Source organism: Candoia aspera, chromosome 5 (assembly GCF_035149785.1).
Source record: "Candoia aspera isolate rCanAsp1 chromosome 5, rCanAsp1.hap2, whole genome shotgun sequence".
Taxonomy (NCBI): Eukaryota; Metazoa; Chordata; class Lepidosauria; order Squamata; family Boidae; genus Candoia; species Candoia aspera.
In genome coordinates, this window is record NC_086157.1 from 106036761 (window position 1) to 106051989 (window position 15229).

At 42.6% G+C, this 15229-nt stretch overlaps 1 protein-coding gene across 1 annotated transcript in view; it reads right to left on the minus strand.

The window, feature by feature from the left end:
* Positions 1 to 1929: 1929 nt before the first annotated feature.
* The window catches only part of ME3 (malic enzyme 3), a 110058-nt gene continuing 96758 nt past the window's right edge, over positions 1930 to 15229 (minus strand). Inside the window, exons 9-15 of the mRNA XM_063305898.1 lie at positions 10061 to 10158; positions 7918 to 8031; positions 6660 to 6765; positions 4729 to 4871; positions 3945 to 4118; positions 2505 to 2603; positions 1930 to 2214 (exon numbers count right to left, since the gene is read on the minus strand). Of these exons, the coding sequence (XP_063161968.1) occupies positions 2053 to 2214; positions 2505 to 2603; positions 3945 to 4118; positions 4729 to 4871; positions 6660 to 6765; positions 7918 to 8031; positions 10061 to 10158 (896 nt within the window). The 3' untranslated portion in view covers positions 1930 to 2052. The remainder of the gene's footprint in view (positions 2215 to 2504; positions 2604 to 3944; positions 4119 to 4728; positions 4872 to 6659; positions 6766 to 7917; positions 8032 to 10060; positions 10159 to 15229) is intronic.

The following is a 15229-nucleotide window of genomic DNA, read 5'->3' on the forward strand; positions in this document are numbered from 1 at the left end:
TTTTAGCCTGGGTAAAGCCAGCATCAACCTTAATGGGAAAGTCTGAAGACTAGCTTAAAGCCCCCCCGCCCCCCATCTCTACCCTAAGCTGTAACCATCACCCTTCAGGTGCTTGAGCATCTACCGATCAGGCCTGAAAAAAACCTATAGTCTATAGTCACCATCAAAGCACCCAGTAAGCCCTTTTTTAATTGTATTAGCTACAGGGAGTCCTCGACCTACAACCATTTGTTCAGTGACTGTTCGAAGTTACGACGGCACTGAATGAATGGTGGTTATGACCGGTCCTATCACATGATTGCCGTTTGCAGCCTTCCCTGCTGGCTTCCCCAGAAAGTCAGTGGGGAAGCCAGCAGGGCAGGTCACAGTTTGTTGCGGTAAGTCTCCTCTCCCCGGGTACCCTCCAACAGCCTCCCTGCACTTGTGCCATGCCAGCCACTCACACTCCCTTGCGCACTCTCTCTGACCCACGCTGCACCTCTTAGGCACCCCCTTGCACCCTCCCCAGCCCACATCCCTTGTGTACCCCCTTGCATCCTCATGCACCCTCCCTCATATCCCCTCACACTCTTCCTTGCACCCTTGCACACCCTCCCCAATCCATGCCATGCCACGCCTCTCACACCCCCTCACACCCCCAACCCATGCCATGCCTCTCATGCACTCCCTTGCACCCCTCCCTGACCTGTGCTGCACACCTCATGCACCTCTTTGCACCCCCACCCTGACCTGTCCATGCCTCTTGCACACCACCTCATACCCTTGTGCACCCTCCCCCACACCCCCACATACCCCCTTCCTCCCTCCTCTACCCCAGCAGCAGCCACTTATCTGCCTGCTGGCCTGGGACTTGCAACTTCCTGCCAACTTCCCCACTGACTTTGGTTGTGGGAAGCCGGCAGGAAGTTGCCTCACCTAATGACCATGGGATTCAGTGAATGATGGCAACTGGGACTATAGGGACTGCCATCACTAAGCGATGCGGTCGCATTTTACCACCACATCACGTAGCAATGGAAATTCTGGTCCCAGTTGCCATCATAGATCGAGGACTATCTGTATTCCACACCGAACCATGAAATGATCAACCATATTTTAGTCTATTCGTTACATGAATCCACCCTATGTGGTGTTTATCTTTTAGTGTATCATGCAAACCCTCAAACCTGGGGTTGTTGAGTAAACTAGGACTCAATTAACTTTGGATCTGCATATTGTGTGAACATACACTTTGAGTGCTTCTTGAGTTAGCCTATGTTGCCAACCAAAATGTGGTGAGGTTGGTAGAACTCTCATTATTTTATGGTAACAGGACATTATATAAGCTGGATATAGAAACACCAATTATCTGAAACTTTTCAATAAATCGAGTTAGTGGGAATTCTGTGTAACTGCTAATAACACCATCTACTTCTCTAATGAGGGTCAGGGTTAGGATCAGGGCCCTGGTGATAGTTGCTAAGACTGGTAGAAGCCATGCAGGACTTTGGGCAAGAAGTCACTTCTCAACTGTATGCCCAATGGCAGTGCCATAATTATTATAAAACAGTCACATTCTGAAGTCTCCTAAACCCATGGATGGTGGGCTTTACTGAGAAGGGCAATAGGGATTACACCAGATTAACAGATATTCTTTGGGATGGAGCCACCTAGCAAAAAGCATTGCCCATGAACTCTGCAGAAATACTTAATCCAGCCTTCTCCAACCTGGAAGGGAATTTGGGGAGCTGAAGTTCTAATGCATTTGGAAAATACCAGATTAGGGAAGATTAGTTTGACTTGCAAGAGATTCAAGAGCATGGAATCTTCTAAATTTCATCTAATCACATCAGTTCATTTGGTGCTGGTGGCATAATTGGTCCTTGTTTACTCTGTTATTATTTTCAGCTCAGATTTTTTAAAAAGGAAGCTACTCAAAGAAAGGGTGGGTACTGTCTCTTCTCTCCATTTATAACTGAAGATCGTACAAGCTTGAAGATCAAGATACTTTAGCATCTTAAGGTTCACAGCTGCTTGAAGACTACCCTTCCCTGCCTTCACAAAAAAGAAGCATTAAATATTTTGAGTCTTCATTGCTTCCGGTGGCCACTGGTAACTATCAATAATGAAGGAATCATAGTCTGGACTGTAAATGAGGGATTTAACAAATGCTTCTTTGTCCTCTGGCTCTGGGTACCAGGATGCCAAGTTGTGTTTGTAGGCATAGTCAACCACCTAAGAAGAAGAGATAGAAGAAAAAGCATTGGACAAAGCCCTTTGTTCCAACCAGATACCATCCAGATAACTCCCAGCATCCAAACAACAGGTATTGTAGACAACTTAGCCTTTTTGTGATTTGCTTTGTATATGCAACTATACCTACAAAATTGATTTCTTTTGGTGCATATTTAGTGACGTGCAGCTTGATGCTGAAGCATTGTTTGGGAAGGTAGAGGAAACAGGGATTTGTTTTCAAGAGGAAGAACTTAAATCTCTCATTTCAGGAACCTCACAAAACTTCTTACTTTAACAGCAATTTTGAAGGACACATCTTGAATGGAGCTCAGGGGTGGATAGAGCCTGCCTTCAGCAAGATGTTCCTCTGTAACCTCTTCTGCAATTGCCTAGGAGAGAAGAAACGGAGTGTGCATCACATTAAGAAATGTTTTCCAACAGGGATAGCATTTTCTCTCAGCGTTGTATATCTAGTAGCACTTAACCCAAGGCATCACAAGTTTCTAGATTCTAGCTCTTCTAGAAGGCAACTCCTAGGAAGTTGCCTTATTCCAGATGTGACTGTTGTTCCATCTACCCCACTGTTCCTAATCTGACTGAGAGCAAATCACTCTAGAACATTTCCTCAGACTTCGTACCCTCCAAATAAGTTGCACTATAACTTCTATGACTCCCATCTAGCATGTAATTTGGGGAAAATGTGCACATAGTTTTCCCTGACCTGATGCCTTCCCAATGTGTGAGGGGAGCAACATCTGAATTCCCCAGCAGTGTGGCTACTGGAGTCTTAGCACAACTGGAAAGTGAAAGGTTGAGAAAGGCAGCTTCAGAATTTCAGACACCTCTTCCTAGGGCTACCACATCTGGATGCCAGAATCTAGATGATTCCTGGGTAGCAGAAAAGAGATACAGAAAAGTCTAACACTCTTCTGCCATTCTGTGGTCATCTGGAGTCTGACAACCCAGATACAACACCCTATCTTTCCCACCATCTACTAACTGATCTTTTTAATTAAAATCTCAAAGGTTAAACTGGATCCTGCCAGTATGTTGAACAGAAACACCATCATGAGCAATACTTCTACCCCTAGCCCAGGGTCATCCATATTTGCTTGTATCCCCTTTTTTGGGTCATATCCCTACTTATCTACCTTTGGGCAAAAGCCCAACAAAGGTTAATTATAAGGGGTACTCCTGGTTACATTTCATTTTCTGTCAACCACCAAAGGCCAACTGCCTGACAGAGACCACCCCATCTGTTATCAAAGGGTCTGCCCCACTCAGATAATGGCTGCATTGACACAATATGGTTGATCAGATCAAGAAACATAGGGACTGCCTATGTAACAACATATTCATTTTGATTAGTGTTAACCTGGCTTAAGTTTATTTGTGGCATCCATTTTATCTCATAAATTCAACAACATGCTCCAAAAAAATGCAAGGAAAAAGGAGAGGGCTTTGAGGGAGTCTGCAAATGAGGTGTTGGGACCACATGAACGGAAGGAGGGTGGTCTATCCACCTCTGCTTTGAGCAACTGCAACTGCAGATGTAAATACAGTACAGTGGAGGCATTTTGTTCTTTAGAAAGCCATACTTGATGTGGATCTTCACTGAAATTCCCATCAGGGGTAAATGAAAGAGGTTAAGCAAAATGTTGCCAAGCAGAGAAGAAAGGGAAGACAGGAGTGGCAGAAAATGATAGTAAGTAGAACATAAGAGTGCAAACCTCTGCAGTGGTGAGAAAGATTTCCTCGGAGATGTGACGGACTCCACAAGCAATGACTCCTAGAGCAACTCCAGGGAAAACATAGGCATTGTTCCCTTGGCCAGGGAAGAAGGTCTGTCCATTCGGCAGGGTTACTTTTGGAAACGGGCTCCCACTGGCAAATATGGCACGGCCCTATCCAAAGAGATCCAAGATAAAGTCCAGTCACCATCTGACAAGGTCAAAGAGATGGAATACAGCTGGAAAAGGGAAACAAGGCATGGGGAGCAGAAGGTTTCAAATTCAAAGGACGTCAGGGATGAAACAGCTGTTTTGAAGTTACTGGAAGTGTGGAGTCCTTGGTGCTCTCTGAGCTTGATTGTTTGCTTGCAGACATTTCATTGCCTGACTAGGTAACATCATCAGTGTGAGCAGCAAACTCCACACTCACTTGCACTGATGGTGTTACTTAGCTGGGTAATGAAACATCTGCAAGCAAACAACCAAGCTCAGAGAGCACCAAGGACTCCCCAGTTCAACCCTGGTTATTGGAAGTGTTCTGATGCTCTTTTTGACCATTCCAGAAATGTCCTGAGCCCCAAAGGGTCCTTGTCTGAATTCAGAACATTTGTGGAAAGATTGTTCCAAACTGGTTTGTTGGAACTCCCCGTTTTGAGCTTTGCTGTTCCAAGCATTACGTGTTTCAAGTTGAAAGGTTCTACCTGAAAGACAAGCCTGGCCTCAAACAGTGGCCTTTGTGGCAGCAAAATTGCCTGGTTGGAAGCTTCAATAAGAGCAGTCTTACATCTGTCAAGCGGTAACAATCTTCGGCCGTGCATTCTGCTTTGCTCGTTGGATTGCTGAGGGCAAACACAATTGGCTTCTCGTTGAAAGTCCCCATGTCTTTCAAAATCTGGTGAGTAAAAGCTCCTGCAACAGCAGCCACACCTTCAAGATTTTTTTTAAAGAAAGAGAGCAAACAGGAGAAAACAGAGTTCATGGAATGGAATGGAAGTTCATCACTGTGCTCAGATAGTAGGCTTTACCTGAGAACTGAATTTACCCATTTTCTGGGTTCACACAAATGCTGAAGTTTAAGCTAAGCAATCAGGCTGGATTTCTGCAATCTACCAAGTCATAAAAAACTGTAACCAACTAAGCATGCTTTGAGAACATTATGTGAAGCTACGTCTTATACTGCTTCAGTGTGTTATACAAACTCAGCCAGTATCTCTCAGATTTTTCAAACCCTTAGGGTTGTTGCATTGGGCTGAGGTCTTTATGGAAGTGGGAGATACAAATATGAAGCAACATAAAAAAATAATACCCATGTTTGCACTATTGCACTGTATTCTACATGAAGCTCCCATTGAAGACAACTTAGAAAAATGTAGCCTTCCGCTTACTAGTGGGAAAAAACTGCCTGAGTCATAATACACTCATATTGCCAATAGGCTTCAGGATATAATACGAAGTGCCAATGCCTTCTTCCAGGATGTTTTTTCTATGTCCCAGTCTAACCTACAGTTCTAGACTTAGGTGGTCTCCCATCCAATTACTAACCAGGCCTGCTTCTATTTAGCTTTTCAGGATCAGCCAAGGTCAGCTTCATTTCAAAGAAGAATTAGGCAAAGTGAAATGCAATGCTGAGCTATCACCTTCACTGAAATGGATGGACATGTTGCTCCAAAACCTATAATCTAGCCTTTCCCAGCTGGAGACCTCCAGATGTAGGGGACTACCATTTCCAAAATTCCAGAAAGAATTCTGGGTGCTGAAATCCGAAGACCAGGCTCCTGATGGAGTTGATCTTTTTTTCAAACCATAATTTTTCTTTCAAAGCATCATTTTCTTTTTCTTCTCCAATATTACAGGGTGGCAAGTAAGACATGTTACTCAGGGAAAATTCCAGGAAATCTTTTACAGTTTTTCCAACTTCAGAGTGTCCAATAACCAGTTTCAATGGTCAGTTCCTAGTCAGAAACTAAGAAACTTTGTAACCTAGAGAAAAAGCTTCAAATTGCTATCTTGGTACACCATGCTCAGTCTGGGTGGCATCCAGTCCTAGTTCTGATGATTCCTGATGATAACACAGCAGCTTACTGCAAGTAGGACTGCAGACTAAATCTACAGGTACAGTATGCTTAACCCAATTTCTAGATGAGCCCATTTTTTGTGTTCATAAGTGACCATCAATCACTAGGTTCACATGTACCATCAATCCACCAAGTCACCAAGAACTATCTAAAGTTACCCCAAGCAAGTTGAGTATGTTGTCTGAGTGCATCTCTTTAGCCTTTATACAATCTGGATAATTTTGTTACGTGAACTCACCCCACCTTTCTGCTACCACATAACAGGACTATACCAGTAATATTTCACCCCATTTCTGCAGTGATATGCCTGCCTGCCCTCCACATGAATAAGGAATTTGTGCCCTGTTCCAGGACCCTGAACTTAAAACTCACTCCAGGGGGTGGAGTGGGATCAAAAAGTCAAAATGGCAACCAGGATCATGTAATTGAAACTCTACCTTGTTTATAAAGCATAGAAAAAGTGGGTGTGGCTTCAATTAAGTAGTCCTGCCTCCATCTTGACTTTTTTGACTGTCCCCTGTTGGATGCCCATAACTTGCTCCACATAATTGCAGCTTGAAAATGAGAATCAAAGTTCACAATAAGAAGTCGTGAAAATGGGACGGAAGAGAAAATCCTACAGGGAAACAGGAAGAGTTACCAATAATAGCTGTTGGTTTTATTGTCCGCACCACTTCCTCCAGCGTCTTCACGGTGGGGTGGTCATGAGCAAACATCTCTTTCTCATGGTTCAGGTGACTCCTGCCCTGGGAGACAACAAAGCACAGGCAACATAGGTAAAGAAAAGACTGAAGCAAACCATGTTTCCAGCATTATGGATCTGTGGAGATTAGATTTATGAAAGACTCATTCTTGGTGGTTACTCAACAAATTCATTCTTCCTGGAGAGTCATCAAAGCTGAGCATTTTCTGAAAGGCAGCTGGTCAGTCATTTAATATACTGTCTTGATGGCCATAGTAAAAAGGAAGTCTGAATCATTTAAAAATTGGCATGCTATTTTTATATTTATGGGATATTTTATTCTATATATTTTTTTAAAATGTTGTTGAACACACAATCCTTGTCTGGTTCAGAAGCCTTTGGTATCTGGGCTCAGGTTTTCCAAAGAGTTAGATAGATAGGGTGGCCAAGTAAATTCTTCACTCAACATTAAATTCACTGTTCCAGTCATGAGTTACAAACAAATATGCTGGCAAGTCATTTATTGATGTTACACTGGTGTTACCTCTCTCTCTTTCTGTGTATGTAAGCCAAAGTAAGAAGATATGGTAGTGCTATTAAAAATTTGCAAAACAGCTTCCCTCCCACACTTATTGTTAATTTAGTTAGCTTATGACTGCCTTAGAAGTCATCCATTTTCACTGAAAGGCACAAAAAGCATTACAGGCTATATCCTGCAAAAATAAAGTAGAGGTATCCTCGCTTAATGTCCATTCGTTCAGCAACTGTTCAAAATTACGATGGCACTGAATGAGGGGTACTTGCAATGGGTCCTCATAGTTGCAGTCACATGATTGCAATTCAGTTGCTAGGCAGCCAACTTGCAATTACAACATTGCAGCATCCCACAGTCATGAGATCGTCATTTGCAACCTTCAGTGCCAGCTTCTGACAAGCAAAGTCAATGGAGAAGCCAGCAGGAGGCTGAAAATGGTGATCATGTGACTGCAGGATGCTGCAACCACATGGGATTTGCCTAATGACAGCAACTGGGACTGCCAGAACTGCCATCGTGAGACAGTGCAGTCATGCGATGTCGTGCCTTATGACCATGTCACTTAGTGATGGAATTACCAGTCCCAATTACGGTCAGTAAGCGAGGACTCCCTGTAGCATTCCTGGAATCACTGTGGTGTCTCTTTCTTGACCTGGCCTATCTTGAAGGGCTGACAATTACCTTGACAATGAGTCCTTTTGAGTCTACCATCCAGATTTTCTTAACAGCTTCTTCTCTGGGAATTCCTTCTTTTTCTAGTGCCATAACTATTAGGTGAGCGATACCCAAAGCAGCCTGGAAAGAAGCAGAAAGTCCATTAATTATTTCCTTATAACAGGAGGAATGGCCTTATATTGAAAGAAGTCCCTGGGACTGTAGGGAACTCATAAACAGAAAGAGCAAACAGGGTGGCAAATAGGAACAGATTCTCTTGCAAAATGCTGGTGAGACATGGGGCATGTATTGCTTATGGAATATATTCTTGGAAGAGATTATGGAGGCAACTGATTCCATGATCAACTTATTAGATAGTGGGTGGAGTTACATTCCTCAGACAACAGCTCAGTTCCAACCAAGCTGGAAAGAGGAAAAACAGTTTTTGGAAAGAGGAAAAACAGTTGGGAGCTCGCAACCTGAGCAAGTGGACAGGAGGACAAAGAGGAACAGGAAAGTTTATGAGGGATTTTGGTTGGGAAGAGCACATTGGCTTCCCACTCTTGAGAGTGTTAGCTGCTTGGATTTTCAAAGGATCTTTGACAATGTTCCTCACCAAAGGATCTTGAGAAAGTGTAGGATTTATTCTTGGAAAAATATGATTGAGGTGGGACATAATTGAGGTGTATAAAATCATACATGGCAAGAGAAAGTAGACAGGAAGATATTTTCCTCTGTCTTTCAAAAGATTAGGACCACCAGGGATCATCCAATGAAACTGATTTTAGAACAGAAAAGAAGGTACTTCTTCATGTAAGTGCATAAGTTGTGGAATTCATTATCACAAGACAGGGTGATGGCTATTAATTAAAAGGAGTTTAGGTCAATTCATGGAAGACAAGACTAGCAGCCTTGAAGATTCAATGTTACATCCAGGTTGAAAATAGCAGCCTCCAAATAGTAATTGTAAGTGGGAGAAAGGTATGTCTCCATCTCCAACTTGTAAGCATAACAGAAATATCTGGTTGGCCACTATGAGACTAAGCTGGGTTTTGGCCTGATCCTGCAGTACGATTGTTATGTTCTTACAACTGGTGTAATTCTGCACCTTTATGTGTCAGTCCTACTACAGGAAACCTCCAAATGTGGTTTCCAAGAACTGAAACTGAGATTTTAAGGAAGAAAAACAGCCACTTTTCTAATGTGTTTTGTCCCTTCCACTGCAATGCTTTGGAGGAGAAAAATAACCTTTCTACTTTTTTCAAAATGAAATGATTTTGACTATTTGGCTGGTTGGAAGGCAGACTACTGAAAGGGTTCAGTATTTAACTGAAAATTCTGGAAGCTGCCATTACTGAGTGGCAGAGTGTATAATTTGTCAGCCAAAGGATCCTTGGTTCATTCCATGCTTAGCTCCTGCAGAGAAGAATCTTGCATGAATGGTACTCTCTTTTACCTACAGAAAACCTGGGGAGTCATAGGTAGTTTTCTCAGGTAGATGGACCAAAATTCTCATGTCATCTAAGGTTCCTTGAGATGCTCACAGCATGGCGACGCTGCTGCTGGCACCTCTACCACTGATGCCTGCCAACCAGTAGAAGAAGGATAAACTGTGATTCAATGACCACTCAAAAAAAATCCCCAGTGAATTGACATCCCATTGTTTCAGCATTTAGACAAAACAGGAGCTGTGAAAAAGCCAACTGGGAGTGTTGTGCAAGGTTCATTCTCTATAAAGTACTGCCACATCTTTACTTCTTGAGGGACCTTCCCTTCCCTAGCGTGATCGTCTCCCAAGGAACCAAAACATGTCGTGCTGAGCCATTTCCTTCACTGTGATGTGTTTTTGCAAAGCCAGGGGTAGCGTAACGGTGTGTGGGAATGACCTTGGGAGACAGGGAAGTGCCGCAGCCAGGTCGGATAAGTGGCAACTTAGCCCACAGAAGGAATGGGGGCGTGGCAAATGTCTCAGGAGGCACCTTCCCTACTTTCTTAAGCTGTAAAGGTGACAGGACAGAAATGTCCTTTCAGACTTGCAAGATTCTTCTAATGTAACCTTACAGTCAAGCAGAGCTAGTATTTCTGGGTGTGCTTCTTGTCTGGACTACCCCAAAAGGCTGACAGGTAGCCACCCAACCCTGTTACTCTCAGAAGCAAATTGGAGTCCTACCTCTCCTGCTCCTTGGAAGACAAACTTATTGTCAGAAAGCTTGTTCTTTGTCATTCTTAGGGCAGCAAAGATTCCTGCTATAGCAACAGAGGCGGTTCCTGCAAAAGGAAAAAAAAAATGTATCTATCTATCCAGACAGCCATATCCCTGATGTGTTGGATGGACCTGAGGAACATAATGGTAATATGAAGTACTTGGTGTCTGTTTCCAACAAAGTATGGTGTTTACTGAAGTCCACATACCCAGCAAGAGCTGCTGAGGGTAAGATCTTCCCTGGTTGCTGTTCACAGCATACACTGCTTACAAGTTGGGCAGTGATACTCTGAGAACCTTACAACCCATTTTTCTCAGTTCTTTGTCAAGGGGTAAAACCATTGGTAAGTGTGGAGCTGATGGGACCTCATCTGCTCATAACTGAGGAGACATGGTAAAGGTATACATAAGACTGAGGCAGTAGAAGACGTAACTCCTGTTCAGGGTATCTGGATCCAACCTGCTTGTCCTATAAGATCAGGAGCAGCAAGTTTATTCTCCTGGACAAGAGAGAACTGCTGAGTTCTCCTTTTACCTGCATTCAGATGATGGCTGGAGAATTCTTCATTCCAGGCGCTGCTTAGTAAGTCTGCAGTGCTTCAGATTCTAAGGCAAACCTCTGCCTGCAGCTCCTTGTGTAACTTTTCCTGGGACTGTGGGGGCAGCCACACAATCTGAGAAAAGTCACAACTGCCTTAAGGGGTAGCAGACAAGTTCTAGTTTGTGGCATCACAAACTCTGCATCAGGGCTTTGCCTTTGAACCTAAAGGATTAGTTTGCAAATGTTCACTGCTGTCTGCTGAAAATAGCATTATTGTTCTAGTGCCTGATTTTGTATTCCGGATTAATTTAAAAAATGTTTATTTATTAGATTTCTATCCTTCACCTATTGTTGCCATAACAGCAAACCTGTTAAGTAGGCTGGCTGAGAGAAGCTAGAATGTGGCTTTCCCTTGTGTAAGGCCAACACGGTAACCACTACACCACACTGTGTTCATGGTACATTTCCTTATATGTTGCAACCCTACAAGCTACTGAGGGAGGAGAACAGAATTTGTTCTGCCTTTCCTTCATGAGCTCAAGGTGTATATGTAGTGCCCCCTCCTGTCATTTTTCCTCACAACAACAACCTTGTGAGATAGGTTGGATGGTGAGAGAGAAGTTGCCCCCAAGTCACTGAGGGAACTTCCATGATAGAGGATGGACTTGAATCTGGTCTCCCTGCTCCTAATCCAACACCTTAATCACACTACCTTTTGCGTTGAGAAAGGTGGCTTGGCTTAAAGTCACCCCGTGGGCTTCTGTGACTGAGGAGGGACTAGAACCTGGGTGTCCCCACTCTTAGTCCAACATCTTCACTACTACACTACACTAGCTGTCTAACCCCAACACCAAATTACACTGTATTTTTATTTTCAACTTGTAGGCAGATTATTTTTAGTAGAAAACTGTGGATAAAGGTTGTTGTTGTTCAGACATTGAGTCATGCCTGACCCTTTGTGACCCCATGGACCAGAGCATGCCAGGCCTTCCTGTCCTCCACTGTCTCCCGGAGTTTACTCAATTTCATGTTCACTGAATCGGTGATGCTCTCTAACCATCTCATTCTCTGCCGCCCCCTTCTCCTTTTGCCTTCAGTCTTTCCCAGCATCAGGGTCTTTTCCAGTGAGTCCTCTCTTCACATTAGGGGCCAAAGTATTTGAGCTTCAGCTTCAGTATCTGTCCTTCCAATGAGCAGTCAGGGTTGATTTCCTGTAGGATTGACTGATTTGACCTCCTCGCAGTGCAAGTGACTCTCAAGTCTTCTCCAGCACCACAGTTCGAAAGCATCAATTTGCTTCGATTAGCATCAATATTTGCTTCGATTAGCATCAATTCTTCAGCGCTCAGCCTTCCTTATGGTCCAACTCTCTGGATAAAGGTAGCATTGGTCAATTGTTACCTTTCCCTGAACTAGTCTGCAGACTTCAGAGCTGGACTAGAAGAAAAACAGACATCAGCCTATCAAATGTACATAGCTGGACTGTGCAATTTCTGAACCATTAAGCCAAATGAATCTCCCCAGTCACAACAGGGTCTTGTTAAGGACACTAAGCCCTGGTGGGTTCACATTTTGTACTACTGCAAAACCAAAACAACCAAACTGCAGCTTTGAATTATAGATGAAACAGGTCACTGTGGCTTGCCAGGTGCTTGGACATCTGCTTTGTTAGGTCAATAGGAAGAAGAAATTGACTGAAGCATGAATTAGTCTGAACTGTTGGAAAAGAAGATAGATCTTCTAAAACAATCTTTGTAACGTGAGTCAAGAAGTGTGCTGGGTTCCATGGGTGCTATGGAAACATAATACATTTGATTAGGATGACTTGCAGGAGACCTCCCATCATCTGGGTCAGAACTGGCTTGGTTCTGAGAAGATGTAGCAAGCATGTGGATAAATGGTGTGATCTGCTGCCTGTAACCATGACATTGGTGATCAATCTTGCAATGTACGATTTCAAAAAACTTGCAATTCCACAGAACCAGCTGTTGGCCTGTTTTTGGGTTTGTATAGGATCAAAGTCTCTTTTTGCCTTGCATGGGCTTCTTATAAAATCTATTCTGTTCTGAATTCTGATGAAAAGGAAAAGCTTTTCAGTTCATATTTTAAATGGCATTTTCCAGCTAGGTTTTAAAAGCTGGGTTTCATGCTTGCTTTTCCCAGCTACAGAAAGAAATATAATGAATAGTTAGCAGAGGAGAGACTGCTGCATTATCTTACATCAAAGGCTGAAGTCTGACATGGTATTTAAAGAAAATTGATAGGAGGCTCTTTATTTCCAGGATGAACTCAATTTTGCAATTTACACCACACACACACACACACACACACACACACTGAATATCTAGTTGCCTGTGAAGTGAAAGTGGTACATAGTTTGTTTCCTTGGCTTCAAGAACAGAGAAAGATGGTCAGTGTACTGGAGAAGGGAAGAAGATTAATCTTACAGACACAATCTTAGACAAATTCATGAAGAAGAACATTCCAGTGATATCAGTCTCCAGGATAGTTAAATACCCCCATCTCCACTCTGGTCTCCAGCCACCTAAAATTATGAGTGGGTAACCTTGTTTTGAAAGGCAGTTTGGTGTAGTGGTTAAGGCACTGGGCTACAAACTGGGAGGCTGTGAGTTCTAGTCCTGCCATAGGCACAAAGCCAGCTGGGTGACCTTGGGCCAGTCACTTTTTCTCAGCCCTAGGAAGGAGGCAATGGCAAACCACTTCTGAAAAACCTACCAAGACTAGACTAGCAATGTACGCATCTTATGACGTAATCACACAAATGTCATGAATTACATACTGTATATTGTTTGTACCATGACATCTTGACATGACTGATGAAAATTACATCACGTTTATTCTACCAGACTTCCATGTATGCAGGATGATATTCCCTTTGTCTCTGAAATATGAGCGTCCTACTGTTGTTCAGAAAACTGAACAAATACTATTTAGGAGATGTCCTGATTCAGACAAGTCTGCTATTGTTATCCCATAGCTTCAGAAGGTCTTTATGTAAGAAATGCAGTTTTTCTCCCTTAATATTAACATTCTCCCTTTCTGAGAATATTCACACATGCTTTTCAAAATTTGTATTTAACAATGCTCAGTGCACTCCTCTCTCCTCTTGAGGGGGCTAAGGATTAATTTTTTATCAGCATCGGAAGAATGAGGTCTGTATAGAATAAGGCATGCAATTTTCCCAAAGAAACACTTCACATTTTTAAAAACATTCTCATAAAGAGACAAGGGGGAGGAATGAAGGCTAAAGGACGGTAGGATTCAGCCTCTCCTGTTACGTGCTTTTAAGAATTCTATATCCCCAAGAGACAGGGTGTGCCTACTTATAATCCTATATTCTGTTGACAAAAGTGACTGAAAAGTTGCAAGACAGTGCTACAATAACAAACCGCTGAAATAAGCTTCCTTCCTTGAAGAATGTTTCTAATCTCCCCCACCATCTCTGCTAATTCTTCCCTTGCTCTCCAGTTATGCAATTGCAGATATATAGCAGAGGTGAAGAACAATGATTTATTATGAAGATTAGGGTTTGCTAATCTCAGAGGAAGACTTTTAAGAGCCCACAGCTGCTTTTCACGTAAACCGTTGGCTAATCAATGTTCATTGAATGCCAAAATGTCACTTTTCAAAACAAATAAAGATCCATCTTTCCTGCACAGTGTAATTTACTAACTCAAAAAACATTTACTCCAAGCTTTTCTTAATGATACTAAGTTAACAACCCGTTTATTCAGTTTGTCGCTTTAATTTCATTGCCAAATGTGTATGTTTAGAACTAGAGTCTTAAATCAGTCATGAGAGAGAGAGAGAGAGTCTAGAATCACTGTTTTTAATTGTTTCTTGGGAATTCTCTTCCACTTTGTTTAATGGAGGTCTGTCCACAAATTATGCTTTTCCTACTTTAACACCCTCTCAATCAAGTGCAGGACACGATATTCATTTCCCCAGCTGATACTTTTCTGTACTGGCCTATCGATAGACATACATGGCTAATTCCATAACCTGGGCTGGTCTAAAAAAACAAAACAAAATGCTGATGAGTAGATATACAGTATGCAAAATCTACAATTCTGGAGCAGTCTAGAAGGTCCTGTTTCTTCTCAAGGCCATGCTTCTCTGGCTTTTCTAGAGTTGGTTTGGAACCACAACAAGAAAACTCCATATAATCACGGGGGTGATGGGAATAAATGGCAGCCCCTAAGTAATCTTGGCAGATCTTGGAAAAGCTAAGTAGGGCTAGACCTATTTAGTACTTGGATGGAAGAGTGCCAGGAAGTCGCAGATCTGTAGCTAGAGTAGGAAGTACGAAACAAACAGAAAAAGGAAATGGCTAAGCCGTTCTGTGTTGCCAAGAAAATTAGATGCAGGTATCTATGAAGCCAACAGAAGCCATGCTTAACCTGAAAGAGACTTTTTAACATTTTACCAAACTCCAGATTGATTTTATTTTCTTCTCCACAATCTTCACTGAAAGGGAAAAAGACTTGTTAGTTTCACTAACAGTTCCTTGTTGACATACCTAGTGGTAGTCATGCATATTTTGTTTTGAAGAAGAAACAAAAACTTGGAAGAGC